Below are 18,462 nucleotides of genomic sequence, written 5' to 3'. Positions count from 1 at the left end.
ATGCCACCGTCGGATGGCTCCTGGTCGCCGCACCCATCCCCTCAGCACCCCACACGTTGATTTCGCCTGCCTAAAACAGCCCCATAAGCTCCCGCCACCCATGTTCATGGCGTCCGCCACCATCGCCACAGCTCCGGCCATCCGCAGCACTTCGCTATCGCCTGAGCCCTCTCTCTCCCTCTATGGTCCCTCCAATGCCTTCTAGAGGTCGTCCGCGGCCTTGCCCCGTCCCTATGTCATGCCACATCAGCGCGACCCCAGCTCGGCTGTTGCGAGCTCCGACGTGACCAGCTCGAGGTCCGACACGACCAACATGAGGTCTGGTGCGTCCCACCGTCCCTTCACCACCCCATCGTCAATGCTCTGTGGCCACTCCACGTTGCTCCGACCGGCGATGCGATTGACGCCCGGAAGGTTTTTTTCTTTTTTTTCAACTGGTATGATCAAAATTGTGATGTGTGGTTAAGTTCAATGGAATTTTTCATGGATTTTGTGCAGATGAGCTCACTTGTGGAGATGTTTTTTGACCACTCATGGTCAGACGATGATGATGACTTTGAGATTGTGGCTGCTTTGCTTGCTAACATTGAGAGCAACAAGCGGCCCAAACATGGTGGTCTTATGCTGGGGTGTGTGGTGGTTTGTCGGAATAGGCAGCTAGGCCATGCTAGGCTTGTGGAGGATTACTTTGCAGAGGTCCCCGTGTATGGCAAGGCTACCTTCAGGAAACGGTTCAGAATGTCTAGGGAGCTGTTCTTGCGCATTGCAAATGATGTGGAAGCTCATTGTCCACGGTGCTTTATAGAAGATTACGGCGGCAATACTTCAAGCAGAAGAGGAATGCAGCTGGGGTACTTGGACACGGTGCTTTGTAGAAGATTACGGCGGCAATATGCATGATCTCATATGGTGTCCCAGCTGATTCAATGGATGATTACCTTCGGATTGGTAAGAGCACCACCATCTTGAGTTTGTGGAAGTTGGTGAAAGCTGTGATTGAGATATTTGGAGAGAAGTACTTGAGAGCACCAACTGCAGAGGACACTGTAAGGCTTATGGCAATTGGTGCTGCAAGAAGGTTCCTGGGGATGCTTGGATGCATCGATTGCATGCATTAGAGGTGGAATTGCCCTGAGGCATGGCATGGGCAATTCACTAGGCATTGCTATGATCCAACCATCATTCTTGAAGATGTTGCATCCCAGGATTTATGGATTTTGCATGCATAGTTTTGGTTACCTGGGTCTCACAATGACATTAATATTATGCAACAATCTCCTCTATTTGCAAAGCTAGCTGCTGGGGATGCTCCACCAGTGAACTTTGAAACTAATGGTCACCCGTACAAAATAGGTTACTATCTTGCAGATGGCACATATCCAGTATGGTCCATATTTGTGAAGACAATATCAAACCCTCAAGGTAACAAGAGAATTCACTTTGCCAAGGCTCAATAAGCTATGAGGAAGGATGTTGAGCATGCATTTGCAGTGTTGAAATCTCGCTTTGCAATTGTTCATGGACCTGGTAGATTCTGGAACCAAAAGATGTTGTGGCAGATCATGATAGTATGTGCGATCATACACAATATGATAATTGAGCTGGAAGACTTCAACTATGAGAAAGTGGGAACACCTGTGAGGACCAAGCAAAATGAAGACCGAATCTAGAGATTTCTTGAAGTACATCGAAGGATCTAAGACCGTGCGACAAATGAACAATTTTAAGATGACCTTGTTGAGCATATGTGGCAACTCTATGGGCAACAATTTCATCATGTTTTATTTAGGTTATTTGCTTTATTTGGCCCCTATGCTATGTTCTAATTTGAATTTGAATTTAAAAAATTATGGATTTGAAGTATTATTGAATTGTGTGCGGTAGAAACATAATTGTTTGAATCATTACGATGTGAAAATAGAGTTCATATGCAAAAGGGAAGGGAAATAGAGTGAGATGAAATATTGTGGGAGAGGATTATTAGTAGTCTGCTGAAGCAACTCCCCTAATAGTGCTGAAAATGTTATTGGGGCTCATCCAATAACAACTTATTGAAGATGACTTATTGGTAGTCTCCTAAGATACTCTAAGCATGGTGTTATTGTGTTAACTGATAGGTGGGGACATAGTAGCAGAGGACCCACTTGTTAGCATTATCATTCAACGAAAGGAAGATGTTTCATGCAGCTTGCGTTTCAGCCGCAAATCCAGCATGTACTCAATTTAACCACTTAATATCTACTTTTATAAAATTTGAGGTGTTCTCACGTCACTTCTTCTCCTACTCTCCTCTAACCTAATAAAAACTTATAAAATTTAAATAATTTATTCACTTTTATCATCCACCGTCTCACTAATAGCTATGGATATGGGATCAATTTTAATAAAAATAAATGAAGAAATTTTGAGAAAAATTAGCGTATAACCCCCTCTTTCAGATCTCATCTGAAATCAAACTACGGTGTCGCTCTCGATGTATTTATTCGGTGACACTCTCATGATATATTTATATCTTCATATCTTAAGTTTATGAATATTACAACATTTAATATTTGTGTTTTCGTCGTAAAACATTTTAGCAGGACTGGAACGTCATGGGACGAAATCTCGAGGGACTCCATGGCAATTTTCCCTGGGGTCAAAGCGCGAAAGCCCCCTGAGACTGGGAGTGGGGACTTCGGGCTCTGCAACCGCAATCCACACGGCGTCGATGGACGGCGGCGGCGTCGAGGCGAGCGCAACGGCGGCGTGGATGGAGAGGCACCGGCAGATGTATGAGCGGGCTACGCGGCACCCGTTCATCGTCTCCATCCGCGACGGTACCGTCGACCTGTCCGCCTTCAAGCGCTGGCTGGTCAGTCCCTCAATTTCCCCGTCAATTGATGCAATTTAACATGGCGATTGGTCTTGATAGACTTGTGAGGATCTCGTTCTGTGGCGCCTCCAACTTCGGGGATTCACGTGGGCTGGGTTTTGACCATGGCATGCCTGGATTTTTATTTGGGGCGTCTAACTTTGCACATCAAGTTACATGAACAGATGAAATAGAATTGCTGCTGAGAGAACGAAAATTAGTGTGGAGGGGACTCCGCAAATTTATAGAATCGAGTGATCAGTTAGCATGGGTGCTTTATATAGTGAGAATTGGGTAATTTGTGTCAGAAGTGGTTTTAGTAGGACTGTGAATTTAAAATGGAACCTGAAAGGGTACAAGGGAAAGATCTTTATAGGTATTTCTTGTGTTTTCGAATGACTAATTGATCTGAAATGTCAGCATTGCATTGTTATTCTGATTGACAACAATAACTGATGGATAGAATTGGCTCTTAGTTGAATTGTCCAATAGTGAAATCGCGGAGCAATCAAGGATCATGTTCAGGAAATGGTGAACAAAAAATCAATTCCTAGTTTCCTACCAAGGAATGTGTTGTTCAGTTGACCATAGTGTTATATTGAAAGTTGGGTACCTTGTATAATGTTGAGCTCTTTTCTAGGTACTTCTGAGGCTATCAAATTCCCCTCCAAGGGCTCGTTCTTCCTTTAATGATAAGATTTTGGTTCTTCTTGACATGGAACTCCCAATAGGCACATATTCTTATGCAATAGTATGGCATACATAAGCGCACAAAAAAGGTACTGTTTTGCAGTATGATGCTTCCTGTTACTTGTAACATAGAGTCGAGCCCATATATTGGCGAACTTATTTGAAGCATACTAGCATAGAGAAGGAAGCAGGAACGTTAAGTTTTGAAGATTTTTAGTAAAATAAACTCCATGTTTCATTTTAGTGCCTATAATATTTTGTAGGACAGCTTGTCTGACAGCAATATGGTGTAACTTTGCAATAGTTCAAAGTATTTTGTGGTTGATAGATACAACTTACAAGTTAGATTCTGATATTTTATTCATCACTAAAGGAGTTCACCGTTGCCTTCATAATGACTGGTTTGTGTTGATACTTTTTCCTGTTATCAATGCTCATGGGTGAAAAGATAAATAACCTTGTTTCTTTGCCATTCAGAGCCAGGACTACATGTTTGTGAGGGGATTTGTCGCATTTGTAGCCAGTGTACTGCTCAAGTGTTGCAAACAAGAAGACAGCTCAGACATGGAAATTATCCTGGGTGGAGTAGCTTCTCTCAGTGATGAGCTCTCTTGGTTCAAGAACGAAGCCGCCAAATGGGATGTTGATCTAGCTAGTGTTTCTCCCCTTAAATCCAATTTAGAGTACTGCAGGTTCATCTCTATCAAACATTTATATAATTTCACATCTATACCATGTATGGAGATCTATAACTCTATTACCAATATAATTGTCAGGTTTCTTCGAAGTTTTACCGAGCCAGAGATTAGCTACACTGTTGCAGTAACTACCTTTTGGATAATTGAAACCGTGTACCAGGATAGTTTCGGTTTCTGTATAGAAGAAGGTAACAAGACACGGCCGGAGCTCCTGAGCACCTGCCAGAGATGGGGCAGCCCTGAGTTCAAACAGTACTGCCAATATCTGCAGAGAATCGCGGATCGCTGCTTGGCAAATGCATCTGCTGATGCTGTGAAGAGCGCTGAAGAGGCCTTCATCCGGGTACTTGAGCTGGAAATTGGTTTCTGGGAAATGAGCTCTTCTCAGTCCTAAACAACAGCATAATCTCTTAAGTCCAAACACCTGTACAAATGCTTGAACGAAATAAATGGTGCAGCGGGAGTTCAGACCCAAACGTGCACTGTATTTTCCCCTGTATCTTGGTTTCACTTTCACCTGACTCCTGGGAAGTGAGGACTTCGATGTATCATCACAAAGAGCTGAAATAATGTTGCCATGTGAGACCCCAAATACCATGTTCACTCTCAAATTTCACAACACAACGTCTGACCGTGCAGTATTATTCAACCTAATGCAATTTTCCTTTGGGAAAGATTGCTTGCAAGCCACTAAGCTAGCTACATTTCGATGATTTACCAACACAGTTGGTGTCATGTCAGTGAGAGAATGGTGATATTTTGTTAAAACACCAATGTAAATAATGGTAACTGGGTAAATCCTCATAAATATACCAGCTAATGTAATACTAAGGATTACACCTTGCCTTGGAATCACAGTAGCAACTCCTAAATAGTTCTTGGAATCTATTATCTTAATATTTGAGGTGAAAAAAGAGCTACCACGTTTCGCTTTTAAGGTCACAAAATTACTACGTTAAAATCAAAAAAAGAAAATAACATGGGCCATTTATTGTTATAAACATCTAACGGTTTAGATTTATCCAAAAAGTCCATATGGAATTCTATTAACCAGATATGTATTCGTAAAGTACTCATATGTTAATGGAAAGGAATATATGTAAACAAAGAGTCCAAGTTCGTATTTGCTAAAGGGAAATATGTAAACAAAGAGTCCAATTTCGTTTATGCTATAGTTTTGTACGGTACTAGATATCCAAATATTTAAACAAAGAGTCCAAGTTTGATTCGGTTACAAAGGATGCTTGGTAGAAAGGCCTATATATTAAAAAGTACATGATCAAGTTCTGTATTGCTTATTTGTCTTCATCGATCTACATTGGTGCGGCATCGGTGCTGCTTCGCTGAATACTCCCAGATTGGTTTGTCTGCATTGCTTATTTGTCTTCGTCGATCTGCATTGGTACAGCATCGGTGATGCTTTGCTGAATACCCCAAGATTGGTTTTCTTGCCTGCAAAAAATTCTATCAGTTTGTGTTTGTCAGATTGGCTTGGTGCCATATTGTCTTAATCTCACCTGCATCGAAATTATTTGTCGTGATCTTCCTGGCTTTGCTGTCTCCACCTTCTCCGGTATAGCATCTTGATTAGCTGGCCTTTTTTCGGTGGTCTTCCATTATCTAGGTTTTTTTTTGTCATCATCTGTATATCTTGCAATGGTAATTTTTTTAAATAAGCAAAAGATGAACTGCTAAAAAGTAGAATTGACCAGAAATTAGATTTATAAGAGTTATGTTTTTTCGGTGGTCTTCCATTATCTGGCTTTTTTGTCACCATCTGTCTGTTTTATGATCTAGATATCTTGCAGCGATAAGTTTAATTGAATGAGTAAATGATGAACTGGCATAAAGTAGAGTTGACCAGATATTAGATTTATAAGTGGTCTTATTTTATTATAAAAAGAATCAAATGTACTTAAGTTGTACTATCTTAATGTTAATTTATTACACCAATTCATATTTGTATTTGGTTAAGCAGCATATATATATCATTGCAACAAATTTAGAACATGAACATTATCAATTTGATACATATTAGATGAAAAATCACATGAACCACACTAGAGTAATTCAAAACAATCACAACATCACAACAAGGTAACTCAATTTATATTTGTGAATAAAACTTACTGTTCATTTACTTATGTTGGAATATCTACCTTCTGAAATATTCATATAGTATGTTAAACAAGGTACACTAGAAAAAGAAAATGCTACAGCAACCAAGTGAAACTCAAAACAATATAAGTTTAACCAACACAGTCACATAAATATCAACAACAATTGCACATGCTTTAATTGAAACCTAGCAATTTCCTTGAAACCATAAAAATAAAAAACCATATGATCATCTAACAATTTTTGTTAACAAAATATACACTTAGGATTGAAGGTACCTACGGTTGTCATCATTTAAGTCTTATTAACTTGATAGTCGTTGATTGATACCGTTGTTAGGGGCTACATGAAATTTGCATCAGTAGTGTATGTAATGCTTACACCATGACACTGATCACCTGAAAAATCAATAACATCATGTAGTCTATTTGCAGGCACTGGAATAAGGCTAACAGATATGAAAAGATGAAGAAAGCATAAACTAGACACCTACAAATCAATGATACACTGCAAGCACCATTAGGTGGCACAAAAGCAAAACTTACACTTTGCTGGTCAGCTGAACAACAAGAGACAAATACCAGGAATACATTCCAATAGCAGCATGAGGATTAAACGGTGGAAGAGTGTTGTAGCATTATAGGTAGGAACTTGATGATGTAGTTGCATAGAAGCATATTCTAGTGCTTCATAATTCTAGTTGTTTGATCATTGGAGTTGTCGAAGATCATTTCCAGCTTAGCTCCTCAAGCTCAAAGTATCGTTTGACCAACTCATCATGCTCCCCTTGCTAACTTGAACTCATATTTCTTTCAGCATCGGAAACAACTAAGAAGAATGTCTTACACTCTGAAACATGTATCTCTTTGCCTCGATCAGTTTCTTGAAGAGGAGCTTCCTCAATTAACTTGCTTTCTTTAGATGGTTGTTGTATGTTATAGTTGTCATCTTTCTCTCTGTACATTTAAAATTCACAAACAAACTTAAACTACACCGCTTCTCACAAGAATGGACCACCAAGAAAATGAACAAGAATTTGAATTGGGTAAAAAAAATGACAAATGCGCATGCAAAGGTTAAAGAAAGGTCTAGGTGATATAAAAGGTAACATATTTAGACAATTACACATTTTCACCTCAATAATTTCATAAAAGGAAAGGCTCAATGTTTAAAATGTGCATTGTACATGCTATAACTGAAACCTAACAGATTCCTTGAAAACCCATGCTAAGCTTAAAGGTAACATCTCACCTTTATACGACAGAGGTGGATGAGGCAGGGAGGGCAAATGGCCATCGTAGTAAAGAAGGTGGGGAGCCAACAGTGGCGGCAGGTGGTGATGGTAGCACTTCTTCATAACCGGCACACCCACTGCAAACCCCACCACCAGCAGCTACAGGGGCTACATCATCCTTAGTAGCTCAGGAGATGAGATGGAGGGGATCGCCGGGGTGCCAGAACCACCTGGTGGCAGCGTGGAAGGTTTCACGAGAGAGAATACCAGCAGGTAGCGATGAGGACAAAGAATTGGATAGGGTGGCGCCACAGCCGATATAGAGGGGGATTCCAACTAAGAGATACAGACGTCGTGATGCCGCATCGCAACGGACCCGAACTCTTGCCGAGCAAATCTAGCAGCTCAACATGTACTACCATTACTGCAGCTCGCCGGATCAGATGAGATTTATGTTGTAGTGCGAACGACAGATAGTGAGAAAATAAGAGGAGTGGATGCTAAGAAGTATCAACAAGGAGAATAATTTAGTACATAGAAGATTTTGAAAAAATAGGATGAAACAACAAATTTTATACAATAAAACAAATCCTATACAAATTAGTGTACGCTTAAAGTTTAAGAACCTATACATTCACAAGTAAACAAGAAATAAAAAAACATGATTTATTCAAAAAATATTATAAAAAGATATTAGGTCTAACCGCGCAATTTGCGGGGAGCTCTGCTAGTTAACAAACGAACGAACAAACAAACCCCGCGTTATTGCAAACCAAGCCAGATTAAACGAAGAAACCAAACTTGCACCAAACTTGCAAGCCCAAAGAGACCAGTGGGCTGGGGCAGGTCCATGCATGTCATCATGCCACTCTAACTAAGCTAGCTAGATCACGTGACAGCAATGGCGGAAGCCCAGACAAGCCCGCGCGGCGTCTCAGTCCTCGTACGTGCGGCACTCGTCGGTCTCGGGGTTGTCCTTGCAGTACTCCTCGAGCGGGTCGGCGCCCTTCTGGCGGTCGCGGGCGTGGCTGGCGGCGGCGCTGAGCTCCTCCACCTCGTCCCACGCCGCCACGCACTCGCCGCTCACCGGGTCGTCTGCGCACGTCTCCTGCGCCTGCTTGATGCTCTCGGACACCTTGTCGGCCAGATCCGGCGGCGTGGGCGGCGAGCTGGCCGCCACGGCCACCAGCCGGCGGCACGCGTGCACAGGGCGGGAGGCGAACGACACGACGCTCTGGCGAGAAGGCAGCGGGGCCGGGGGTTGCCGGAGGGTTCTCGGAGCTGGGAAGGCGGCTATGGCAGCCATGGCGGTGACCGTGGTGGCCATGGCTTGGCGATTTGGTTCTCTTGGGAGTAGTGATGGAGTGAAGAGAAGGTTTTCGTTGGGTTTGGGGTGGTATCCATTTATGCCGTTCGACTCTTATCTCTTCCTAGCCAATTGCGTGGTGACAAATCAGCCACGGCAGATTTTCATTCTAGAAGCTCTCTGCCTTTTGCTTTCACAACCTTGCCGTCGAATTGAGCTAAGGTTTCGATTGCTGGCCAATAATAGCGTCTTGTAATGTTTTGCCTTACCATTAGTTTTCGTAAAACGGCAAATTAGAAAATGGCTAGCATTTTTTTGGGCAAAAGTGCCTCATATGTTACAAAAGCACTCCCGAGCTTTTTGTTTTCCAATGAACCCCTCTAAATCTACGTCACTTATGAATTAGAATGTGATCTTAAACCCACTGATGAATGTCATTGCCAATAACGATGGTAGCTCTAGTGGTTGGATGGCAGGAAAGGGAGGTGAAAATTTTAAACCGAAGGCAAACAACTTATCTTTCTTAATTGAAAGTATAGTAGTTCAATTGACGATTGTGTGCAAGTTCAATTTTGAGCCCAACTGCGTTGAAAGCTTCAGATTTTACGACTTCGAAGCCAAAATAATTTCTCCTAGATTAAGAGCTAAAAACAGAATTCATTAGGAGTAAAAAAACAATTCCTCCTGAACCGAAGCATGTATCTTAATTCTTAATAGCGGTTCCCAAACCATTTTCCGTTGAGAAAGGAACAAATAACCTATCGAAATCCTAAGGACTATCAAAGAGCAAGATGGAACGGACTTAGAAGCAATTTAAATCCGGTAGTTCTTTTCTACCATTATTACGGCGATAAAACGCTCAAAGAACACTCCGTTACTGACAAAAGTGCTCACGTTGACTTCGTTTCTAAGAAACCAATGTGTCATGACTCATTGATAATGTTTGCGTTAAGTTAGATTTAATTAGTATGTGTTTGTTGATATTTGAGTTAAGTTGAATTTGGTTAGTATGTGTTTGTTCATGTTTGAGTTAAGTTGAATTTGGTTAGTATGTGTTTGTTGATGCTTGTTTTTATTTATGACTAACTTGAGTTGAAGGAGAATAGAATTAGAACGATTTTCTTTCAGTCCAGGTGATTTGTTCTCATCAGATTATCTTGTGCCTGAGATATTGGCTTCATCGGATGATCTAGTGTGGTGTTGATATTGACGTCAGAGATTTTCAGTTTGGCGGCAAAATTTGAAATGGGCACCGAATGGTCCGGTGTGTAGCTACTTGTGTGCATCGGACTATTTTCACCAGAGAAGGATACAAATTGGGTTCTAATAAGTGATACTCACTGGACAGTCCGATGATGAGATGTGTAAGCACGGGAGAGTATACAGGAGCTTTTCTTGCAGAGAAGGTGAATTTTTGAAGTCTAGTGCAGTGGTACACACTGAAAGGTCCGGTGCGTGCATAGTTGAACACTGGACTAATCACCAGACTATTCCTTACAGAGGGATTAGAATAGTGTGTTCTGGTATAGATGAAGGCACAAGATGTTCCAGTGACTAGATAGTGAACACCGGAACTATGCACCGGAACTTTTCTTGTAGATGCGAGATTCTTCAGTGCACAAAGGAGTTGGACTCACCGGATGGTCCGGTATTTAGAGGCAGAATACACTGGAACATCCAGTCTTAACGATTTTTATAAGATGTGCTTTCATTTGAGTATTTTTATTTTTGAGCTAACCTGGAGATGGTTTGGAGTGAAAAAAAACATGTTTACTTGTCTCATAGTGTGCAGGTGATGGATGCAACTTGACAATCAACGGTAAGATGATTGGGGCCAAGTGAGAGGCTTGGTGCCGGACAATCAAGGGAGTCAGACGGAGTGAAGGGTAATCCTAGTTGTACATGTGGAGTTTAAGTAAAGCATGGAGAGGATGAAGGATGCAGACGGTGTGTGACAAAGTCAAGCGAAGGGGAGCCTAATGGATCGAGAGCGGGAGAGATTTACTGGCAATCAAGATCGCAAGACAGAGGACATGTGTCGATATTGGAGCGCTTACTTGAGGCAAAGAAAGTGGTGGCTAGTAATACTTTGAGAAGCATGCTAGGATTTTGTGGTTTGGTCACAAAACCGCGAGAGGACTGAAGGGTTACGTGGCATCATCGCGAAGCTTGCGTTAAGGTGAAGCTAAGTCATGAAAAAGTCGTGGCCATTCGATGGAAGAAGCGAAATCTGGACCAAAATGTTTGGTGGTAGGTAGGAGTGAAGGGTATTTTAGGAACAAAGAAACTTAAGGACCAATGAATCTCCTAACGGCTAATAAATATAGGGGTAGAGCTATGAGAAAGTCTTGAGCCAACCATTTGAGAGATTAGTGATAGGTTTTAGAGGAGATGAGAGGATAGACTATGTAATAGGCTAGAGCTTTTGTGAGAGAAACAACTTTATAATCTGTCGAATAGGACTGATCTCTGTATTTAATAAAGATTATTTTCTCGCATGAGCTTGTGTCCATCTTCTTCTAGTCTCATTCTTTTGGCTCCATTGCTTTCGATGCAAGTTTTTTTTTATTTTTTGTTGATTTTTATTTTTGTCTTTAAGCTGTGATTTTTCAACCTTGAGAAATTGTCTTTCTTGTTGCTAGAGGTATAAACGTTCATATACTCATGTATTTGAGAGGGTCATGAATCTTCTTGCCTCTAGACCACTAACTTGTAGAGTTACTTCCTTCGGTAACTGTCTTCTTACTTTGTTTTTCGTTCAAATTTAAAACTTTTGTATCCAAAGACATATAAAATGGTCTTACACGGAGACTATATATATATATATATATATATAGTTCATATTCCATTCGTGAAGTCATATTATCTTAATAAAATTTTTTTACTTTGTCTCTAAGAGTTTATGTTTTCATTTATATGTTTTTAAGAGCGTTAGTGGTAGACCATTTATTATAAAAAACTTATAATACGCCCATTCACCACCTTAGTAGGCTATCTCTATCCTACCGTTTCGATCACCGCGGGCAGTTACAGTTTTTTGTTTGGTACACGTCGTTTTCGCCGTACGTGGCCCAAGGACACCTGGCCAGCCGTACGATCGTGTCGTAGCGTGTCGACGAAAGCATCATGGAAAGCGAGTCCAAATATGTCCATGGCGGCGCGCCGTTTTCTTAACCCGAGCACGCCAGGGACGTCGCCATGGACACGCTTGATTAGTGCTACTGCTTCTTGGAAAGATCACCGTCATGGCGTCATGCATGCACGCACGCTAGAGCCAAAGAAACCATCGACCGGAATCTAGCGGCCGGCGGCCGGTCGGTCGTTGTGGGCTCGCCGTATCTCGCAAGCTTCAGGGCACCTGGCATGGGGCGACGTCGTGACGACGACATGCAGGGGGTGCAGCCGGGGGGCCTGGGGGAAAACTGTCGGTCCGCGTCGACATGTCGTCATCGCGTTCGAGTGCCTCGTTGTACTTTCGTTGTTTAACGCGTCAGCAGGGGGTGAAAAATAATCGTCGTTTGCATCACCGTGTGTGTCAGGTGGCAGCGACGCGGCATTTGTTTGTAACGACTTCGCGATGTCCCGATCTCGATCAAGCCCTTCAAGTTGAAGGTTGTCCGGAACTGTACATCGTTCCCGGTGTAATTCTAACAGAAAATTTCACGAATCCACGTTTCATTGGAGTGAGATCAATGATGGCGCTAATGACAAAAAGATTGATGGTGGCATCAAGGCGATGTCCTTCAACCTGTCTGAATCAGTCAAGACGGTTAAGGTTGGAGCTAATCTCGACCTTAAATAGGAATTTGAGCTCATCACTTTTCTTCGGGCAAACCAATACATGTTCGCGTGGCAACCGTCCAATATACCTAGAGTCGCTAGGGAGATGATCAAGCATGACTAGTTGTTAAGATCGACTCCAAACCTGTGATGCAGAAGTAGCAAAGATTTGCGGATGATAGGAAATAAGCTATCCAGGAGGAGGTCGACAAATTCCTTAAGGTAGATTTTATTCGAGAAGTTCATCACCTTACATGGCTCGCAAATCCTGTTCTCGTCAAGAAAGCTAATGGTAGATGGAGAATGTGTATTGACTTCACTGACATCAACAAACTCTGTCCAAAAGATATTTTTTCTCTTCCACACATCGACCAAATTATTGACTCTACAGTGAGTTGTATATTGCTGTGTTTTCTAGATGCATATTCGGGGTATTACCAAATTAGCATGGGAATAGAAGATGATGAAAAAACTGTTTTTCTACTCCTTTTTGTGTATTTTGATATGTAAAGATATTATTTGGTTTAAAGAACGCTTGTGCTACTTATCAACGGTGTATTCAAAACTGACTACAACCCCAAATTAGGCGTAATATAGAAGCTTATGTCAATGATATTGTAGTCAAGTCGAGAACCGGGGATGCTTTGATTGATGATCTCAAGGAGACGTTCGACAACCTTAGAAAGTATCGTATGATGCTTAATCCGAAGAAGTGCATGTTCAACGTTCCGTTTGGCATGCTTCTCGGTTTTCTGGTGTCTGAGTCAAGGCATTAAGGCCAATCCACGCAAAATCGAGGCTCTTGATAAGATGTGGTCACCTCGAACGCTAAAAGAGGTTAAAAATTAACAGGATGTATTGCAGCTCTTAGTCGATTTATTTCTAGGATGGACGAGTCAGGGATGTCTTTCTTCAAGTTGCTAAAGAAGCATGACTGGTTCGAGTGGACAGACGAAGTGGAGCGCGCCTTCCAGGACTTAAAAAGGTATTTGTCGTCTCCATTAATTCTTACACCACTTAACAAAAAAAAAATGAGCTCTTTTTGTATATTGTAGCTGCCCCACAAGTTATAAGCACAATTCTGGTGGTTGAATAGGAATACTCTGAGAAAAAGACCAAGGTCCAGAAACCTATTTACTACTTGAGCGAAGTCCTACACGATGCTAAGATACGACACCCGCAAGTGCAGAAGTTGATATATGTAGTCTTGATGCCTTCTCAGAAGTTGTGATACTATTTTCAAGCACACAAGATCACCGTCGTGATGATGTACCCGCTGAAGGATGTCATACGCAATAGGGAGTCCACTGGACGAATCGTGCAATGGGCAGTCGAGTTCAATGAATTCGACATCAGATATATACCACACATAAGCATGAAGTCAGGAGTACTAGTGGAATTCATCGCGGAATGGACAAGCGTTGAAGAAATAAGACCAAGTGTGGTTGAGGACCACTGGACGCTTTTCTTCGATGGATCGCTCACGCTTCAGGACTTGGGGCCTAGTATTGTGCTCAAATCTCCAACGGGCGATGAACTCAGATACGTCGTTCAATTAGATTTTAAAGCTTCTAATAATATTGCAAAATACGAATGACTAGTAAACGGGCTCTGTATAGCTGCATCACTTGAAATTAGGTTACTACTCGTGAAAGGAGACTCACAGCTAGTCGTAAACCAAGTTTAAAAAGAGTGCTAGTGCTCGAGCGACAATATGGCGGTTTACTTGAACGAGGTGTGAAAGCTCGAGAAAAAGTTCAAAGGGCTAGAAATAACGCACATCAGGAGGAGTGACAGCTCTAGTGCGAATGAACTTGCTAGATTCGCTTCTTCTCGAGCTCCGGTACCCATAGGAGTCTTTATTGAGAAACTCCTCAAACCATATGTCGCGACAATTCAGCGAAAGTATGCTGCCGAACTCGACCAGCAGTCTGGTCCAGTCAGCGTGGCAGAACCCGCAGACACGGATGTTGCACTACTCGAACATGAATTGACTTGGATGACTTCGTACCAAGCCTATCTCAAAGGTCAAGGCATCCCTGATGATGATACGTCTGCAAAGAAAATTGCTCATAAATCCAGGCTCTATGCTTTGATAAACAACAAGCTCTACCGAAAGGGGAGTAACTGAATCTTGATGAAGTGCATCACGCAGGAAGAGGATAATAAAATATTCCTCGATATTCATAGAGGCATGTGTGGTAATCATGCGTCATGCTGCACCTTGGTTGAAAAAGTTTTCTGCCAAGGATATTATTGACCGAATGCCCTCCAGGGTGCTTTTGAGCTGGTCAAAAAGTACGAGAGCTGCTAATTTTTTGGAAGGCAAACCACTCGACTAGACTAAGCTCTGCAAAAAATTACTCTTTCTCAGCCTTTCACCATCTAGGGTTTAGATATCCTGAGACCGTTCCCAAGAGTCCAAGGTGATTATAAATTCCTATTTGTGGCTATCCACACGTTCACTAAGTGGATCGAGACTGAACCCGTGGGAAAGATAACCGCAGAAGTGGCTAAGAAGTTCATGAGGAGCATAATTATTCGATTCGGTATTCCACATCGAATAATTATGGATAATGGTAGTCATTTTAGAAGCGGGACCTTCACTGCATTCTATGAAGAATTTGGCATCAAAACATGTTTCACCTCAATAGCTCACCGACAAAGTTATGGTCAAGTTGAACGTGCTAATGGTATAATATTGCAGGGCATCGAAATTCGGGTCTTCGGTAGGCTAAAGGCTTACTCGAAATGATGGGTGAAAGAACTTCCCTCAGTACTATGAGCCATTCATACCTCGACTAACAGGGTCACCTGTGAAACTCTGTTCTTCCTAGTTTATGGAGCAGAGGTGGTGCTCACGAATGAGTTGCAGTTTGGATCACCATGAGTGGAACGTTACTCGGAGGAAGGGCAAGAGTAGTTAGGAGAGGACAACATCAACTTACTCAAGGAGTATCGCAATCGAGCATCTATTTGAGCATCTAAGTATCAACAAGTATTGAGTAGATACTAGTCAAAAAATCTAGCCAGGAAACTTGTTGTTGAGGATCTTGTCCCGCAAAAGGTGCAGAAATAGGCCTGACGCCATATGTTATCACCTAAGTAGGGATGACCCTACATAGTAGTCGAAGTTACTCGATCATGATCAGTACAACTATCTACTTCAAACGGCTAGATACTCAAGCACTTATAAAATATTGACCAACTCCGAAAGTTTCATTCATAAAAGGGGTAAATTACAGGTAAGTCAATTACATTTGATTTGATTAACTACTCGATTACATCTAACCTGCATGTCTAGTGAAAAGTTGATAGAAAGTATTTGCATAGCTCTTGCAAATAGTGCAGGTTCTATTTTCCCTTGAACGAGTTGAGGAATCTTCTATACTCATCCCTCGGACGGAAGCTGATCATGCCGAGGATTGGGCGCTGGCCAGCGTAAGGTCCAGGGAGGGTGGCCGAGGTGAAAACCCTACTAGAGATGTTGACCGGCACTGATGATGCCGAGTGGTCCTGCGTAGGATGCGAAGGTGATTTGGCAGTTGTCAATGGAGAAGACGACCACACTCTCTCTACCACTTGAGGTTCGGGGGCTTCATCACCGAAGGTCTCATTGGTGACCTAGTCGATAATTTCATCAAGATCACAACCATATTCATCTCCCTCCTTCACAACTCGTGTCGTTGGCTCTTGTGTCGATCGTTCCACGGTGTCGATGTCAAGGAGACGCCGGAGGTGGCGGGTGAAGGATCAGCGACCTCCAACGAACATTCTATTCTTTCTCCTCTTATGCCTCTCGATTGATTCCTCCTCGTCGGAAGAAACAATGATGACTCCCAGAGGAACCATGGCCAAGGGCCTTGGGGTGAGAGATCTTATCTCTTCACTTTCTGGACCGGGCTTTGGAGACGATGGTGGAGTGGAGGCCATGGCTTCAAGCTCTACAAGTTCTACTAGGCATATAGGGAGAAAGGAGGAAGACGGGGTGAAAAACAAATGGTCTCGAGTCCCCTCTATTTATAGCGGTGAGAACGGGTCGCACTGTACACACAGAGCCATCAAGATCCGATATTGCTAGGTGTGATAATGAGGCTGCCTTGGTCATGCAGTGCGTCTGGCGAAAGTCGAGGCATCGCTGTGGTATTATGACCTGTCTAATCTCTGTAAAGAGGAGTGTATAGTTGTGATGATGTGTCAAATCAAGGGTTGCAATGAAAACGAGCATGAGAGGAAGTGGGTTTTTAATGCTCACCTTCCTACCTATTTGACTTTACTCGATGACCATAGAATAGTCACAACCATGAGCTCTGGGGCTAGCATTCTCAAGCGTGTGGTCGAGAGTAATGTGTTGATGCTTATGCTCTCATTTATGTCTTAATTATCATATCGACCAGAAAGTCGAGGGCTACATCGCGTGTTTTTTTATGATTATGCTCTACTCTCCACTCGATTCATTCATCGAATAGAGAGCCGAGGGCTACATCATATAATTTTGTTTCAATGCTTTTTCTTCACTCTTTGTCTCTGGTTATTGCACCATTCAGAGAGCTGGAAGCCATGTTGTGTGAACACTTATGCTCCATTTTATACTCGAATTCAGTCATTGAGCGAAGAGACATGGGCCACGTCAGGTATATTTTGATGCATATGCTCTACTCTCTGTCTTGATTATCACATCAAGCAGAGAGTCAGGGGCTATATTGTATACTTTTAATGCCACGGCTTTACTCTTCACTCGATTCCGTCATCAAGTAGATAGTTGAGAGCTATAGCAACACCTATCTTCAATGGTACATGTATGTCCTCTTTCTACTCTTTGATTGAGTAAGCTTCTCCTCGACTATAGAGTCAGGGGCTACATAATAATAACATATTTTTCATATATTTTGTATGTCTTTTGCAAAACTTTATCTGGCTCTGCATCAATTACTTTGGATAAGAGCCAGTAGAGGCATATGTTGGGTTGATGGCAGATAACTATACCTAATAAAGCATAACGACATAAGAGATTGTCAGACATCTCACGCCTAACAGCTAAAAGATTCTGAAGTTCTAGTCGATCCCATGTGTGTTCTCTATCGAGTTCATGTCCATACGCTGGTCAAGCACATAAGTCAATAAAAGTTTGCAAAAGGTCATCATTGTTTTCTATTTTTTAGTTTTACACTAAATCTTTTCCTTACTCTTGTGGTTACTTCGAGTAGTAACTCAAGAGCCATACATCTAACAATTTATCTAGTTGAGTTTTCAAATATCAATGAATATTCAATCAATAAGTCATGAAGGTGGTCTACATGCTTACAGATCAAGATTGTATCTACTCATGCTATCTCTATTTTATAGATAAAGAAATAGTGACAATAGCATGTTAGATGGGCAAGATATCAGCAATGTTTTATTACAACCATCAGACAAAAGCATACCAAAAAGGCTACTGCTCGACTAAGGAGAAAGCTTCAGTGATATCCATTTACAAGAACATCACTTGAAATTCCCCTCAAGGGATTTTATAGTCTAGAAAACCTCGTCATGATAGGAAACTTCAAGCATGTCATAATCGTCCTGGTGGTAAGTTGAGTTCACCCGGCGGAAGCTGAGAATTCGACCAGGATTGTAACTCTGGGTACTGATGGTATGACTTCGGAGGTCATGCCTAGTAGAAATGATCATTCTTTCGCCCAATGAACAACCTCCTATTCTAGTGGCTCCCAAATGTCATCACCGAATGTGTGAAGGGAACCCGGCGTCAATGCATTGTGCTTACCTAGATTATCAATTT

General features: G+C 42.1%; 2 protein-coding genes and 1 long non-coding RNA gene across 3 annotated transcripts; 2 read left to right on the top strand and 1 right to left on the bottom strand.

Moving 5' to 3' along the window:
- Positions 1-2,614: 2,614 nt before the first annotated feature.
- LOC133912343 (bifunctional TENA2 protein) lies at positions 2,615-4,741 on the top strand. The gene is made up of 3 exons (XM_062355023.1): positions 2,615-2,854; positions 4,022-4,236; positions 4,321-4,741. Exons 1-3 carry the CDS (start codon positions 2,711-2,713, stop codon positions 4,634-4,636), a joined length of 675 nt encoding a protein of 224 aa, XP_062211007.1. The 5' UTR covers positions 2,615-2,710; the 3' UTR covers positions 4,637-4,741.
- Positions 4,742-5,380: 639 nt separating this feature from the next.
- Positions 5,381-6,635, bottom strand: LOC133912342 (uncharacterized). Its single transcript, XR_009908784.1, has 2 exons — positions 5,760-6,635; positions 5,381-5,694 (listed from the first exon to the last, which is right to left on the bottom strand). It is a non-coding gene; the product is annotated as an uncharacterized LOC133912342 (long non-coding RNA).
- Positions 6,636-8,521: 1,886 nt separating this feature from the next.
- LOC133910524 (uncharacterized) lies at positions 8,522-9,156 on the top strand. The gene has a single exon (XM_062352892.1). The coding sequence runs from the start codon at positions 8,716-8,718 to the stop codon at positions 9,154-9,156; it is 441 nt and encodes a 146-aa protein (XP_062208876.1). The 5' UTR covers positions 8,522-8,715.
- The last annotated feature ends 9,306 nt before the right edge of the window (positions 9,157-18,462 follow it).

The sequence above is a fragment of the Phragmites australis genome, chromosome 3 (assembly GCF_958298935.1).
Source record: "Phragmites australis chromosome 3, lpPhrAust1.1, whole genome shotgun sequence".
In the NCBI taxonomy this organism is placed as follows: Eukaryota; Viridiplantae; Streptophyta; class Magnoliopsida; order Poales; family Poaceae; genus Phragmites; species Phragmites australis.
This window is presented reverse-complemented; position numbering and strand designations above follow the sequence as displayed.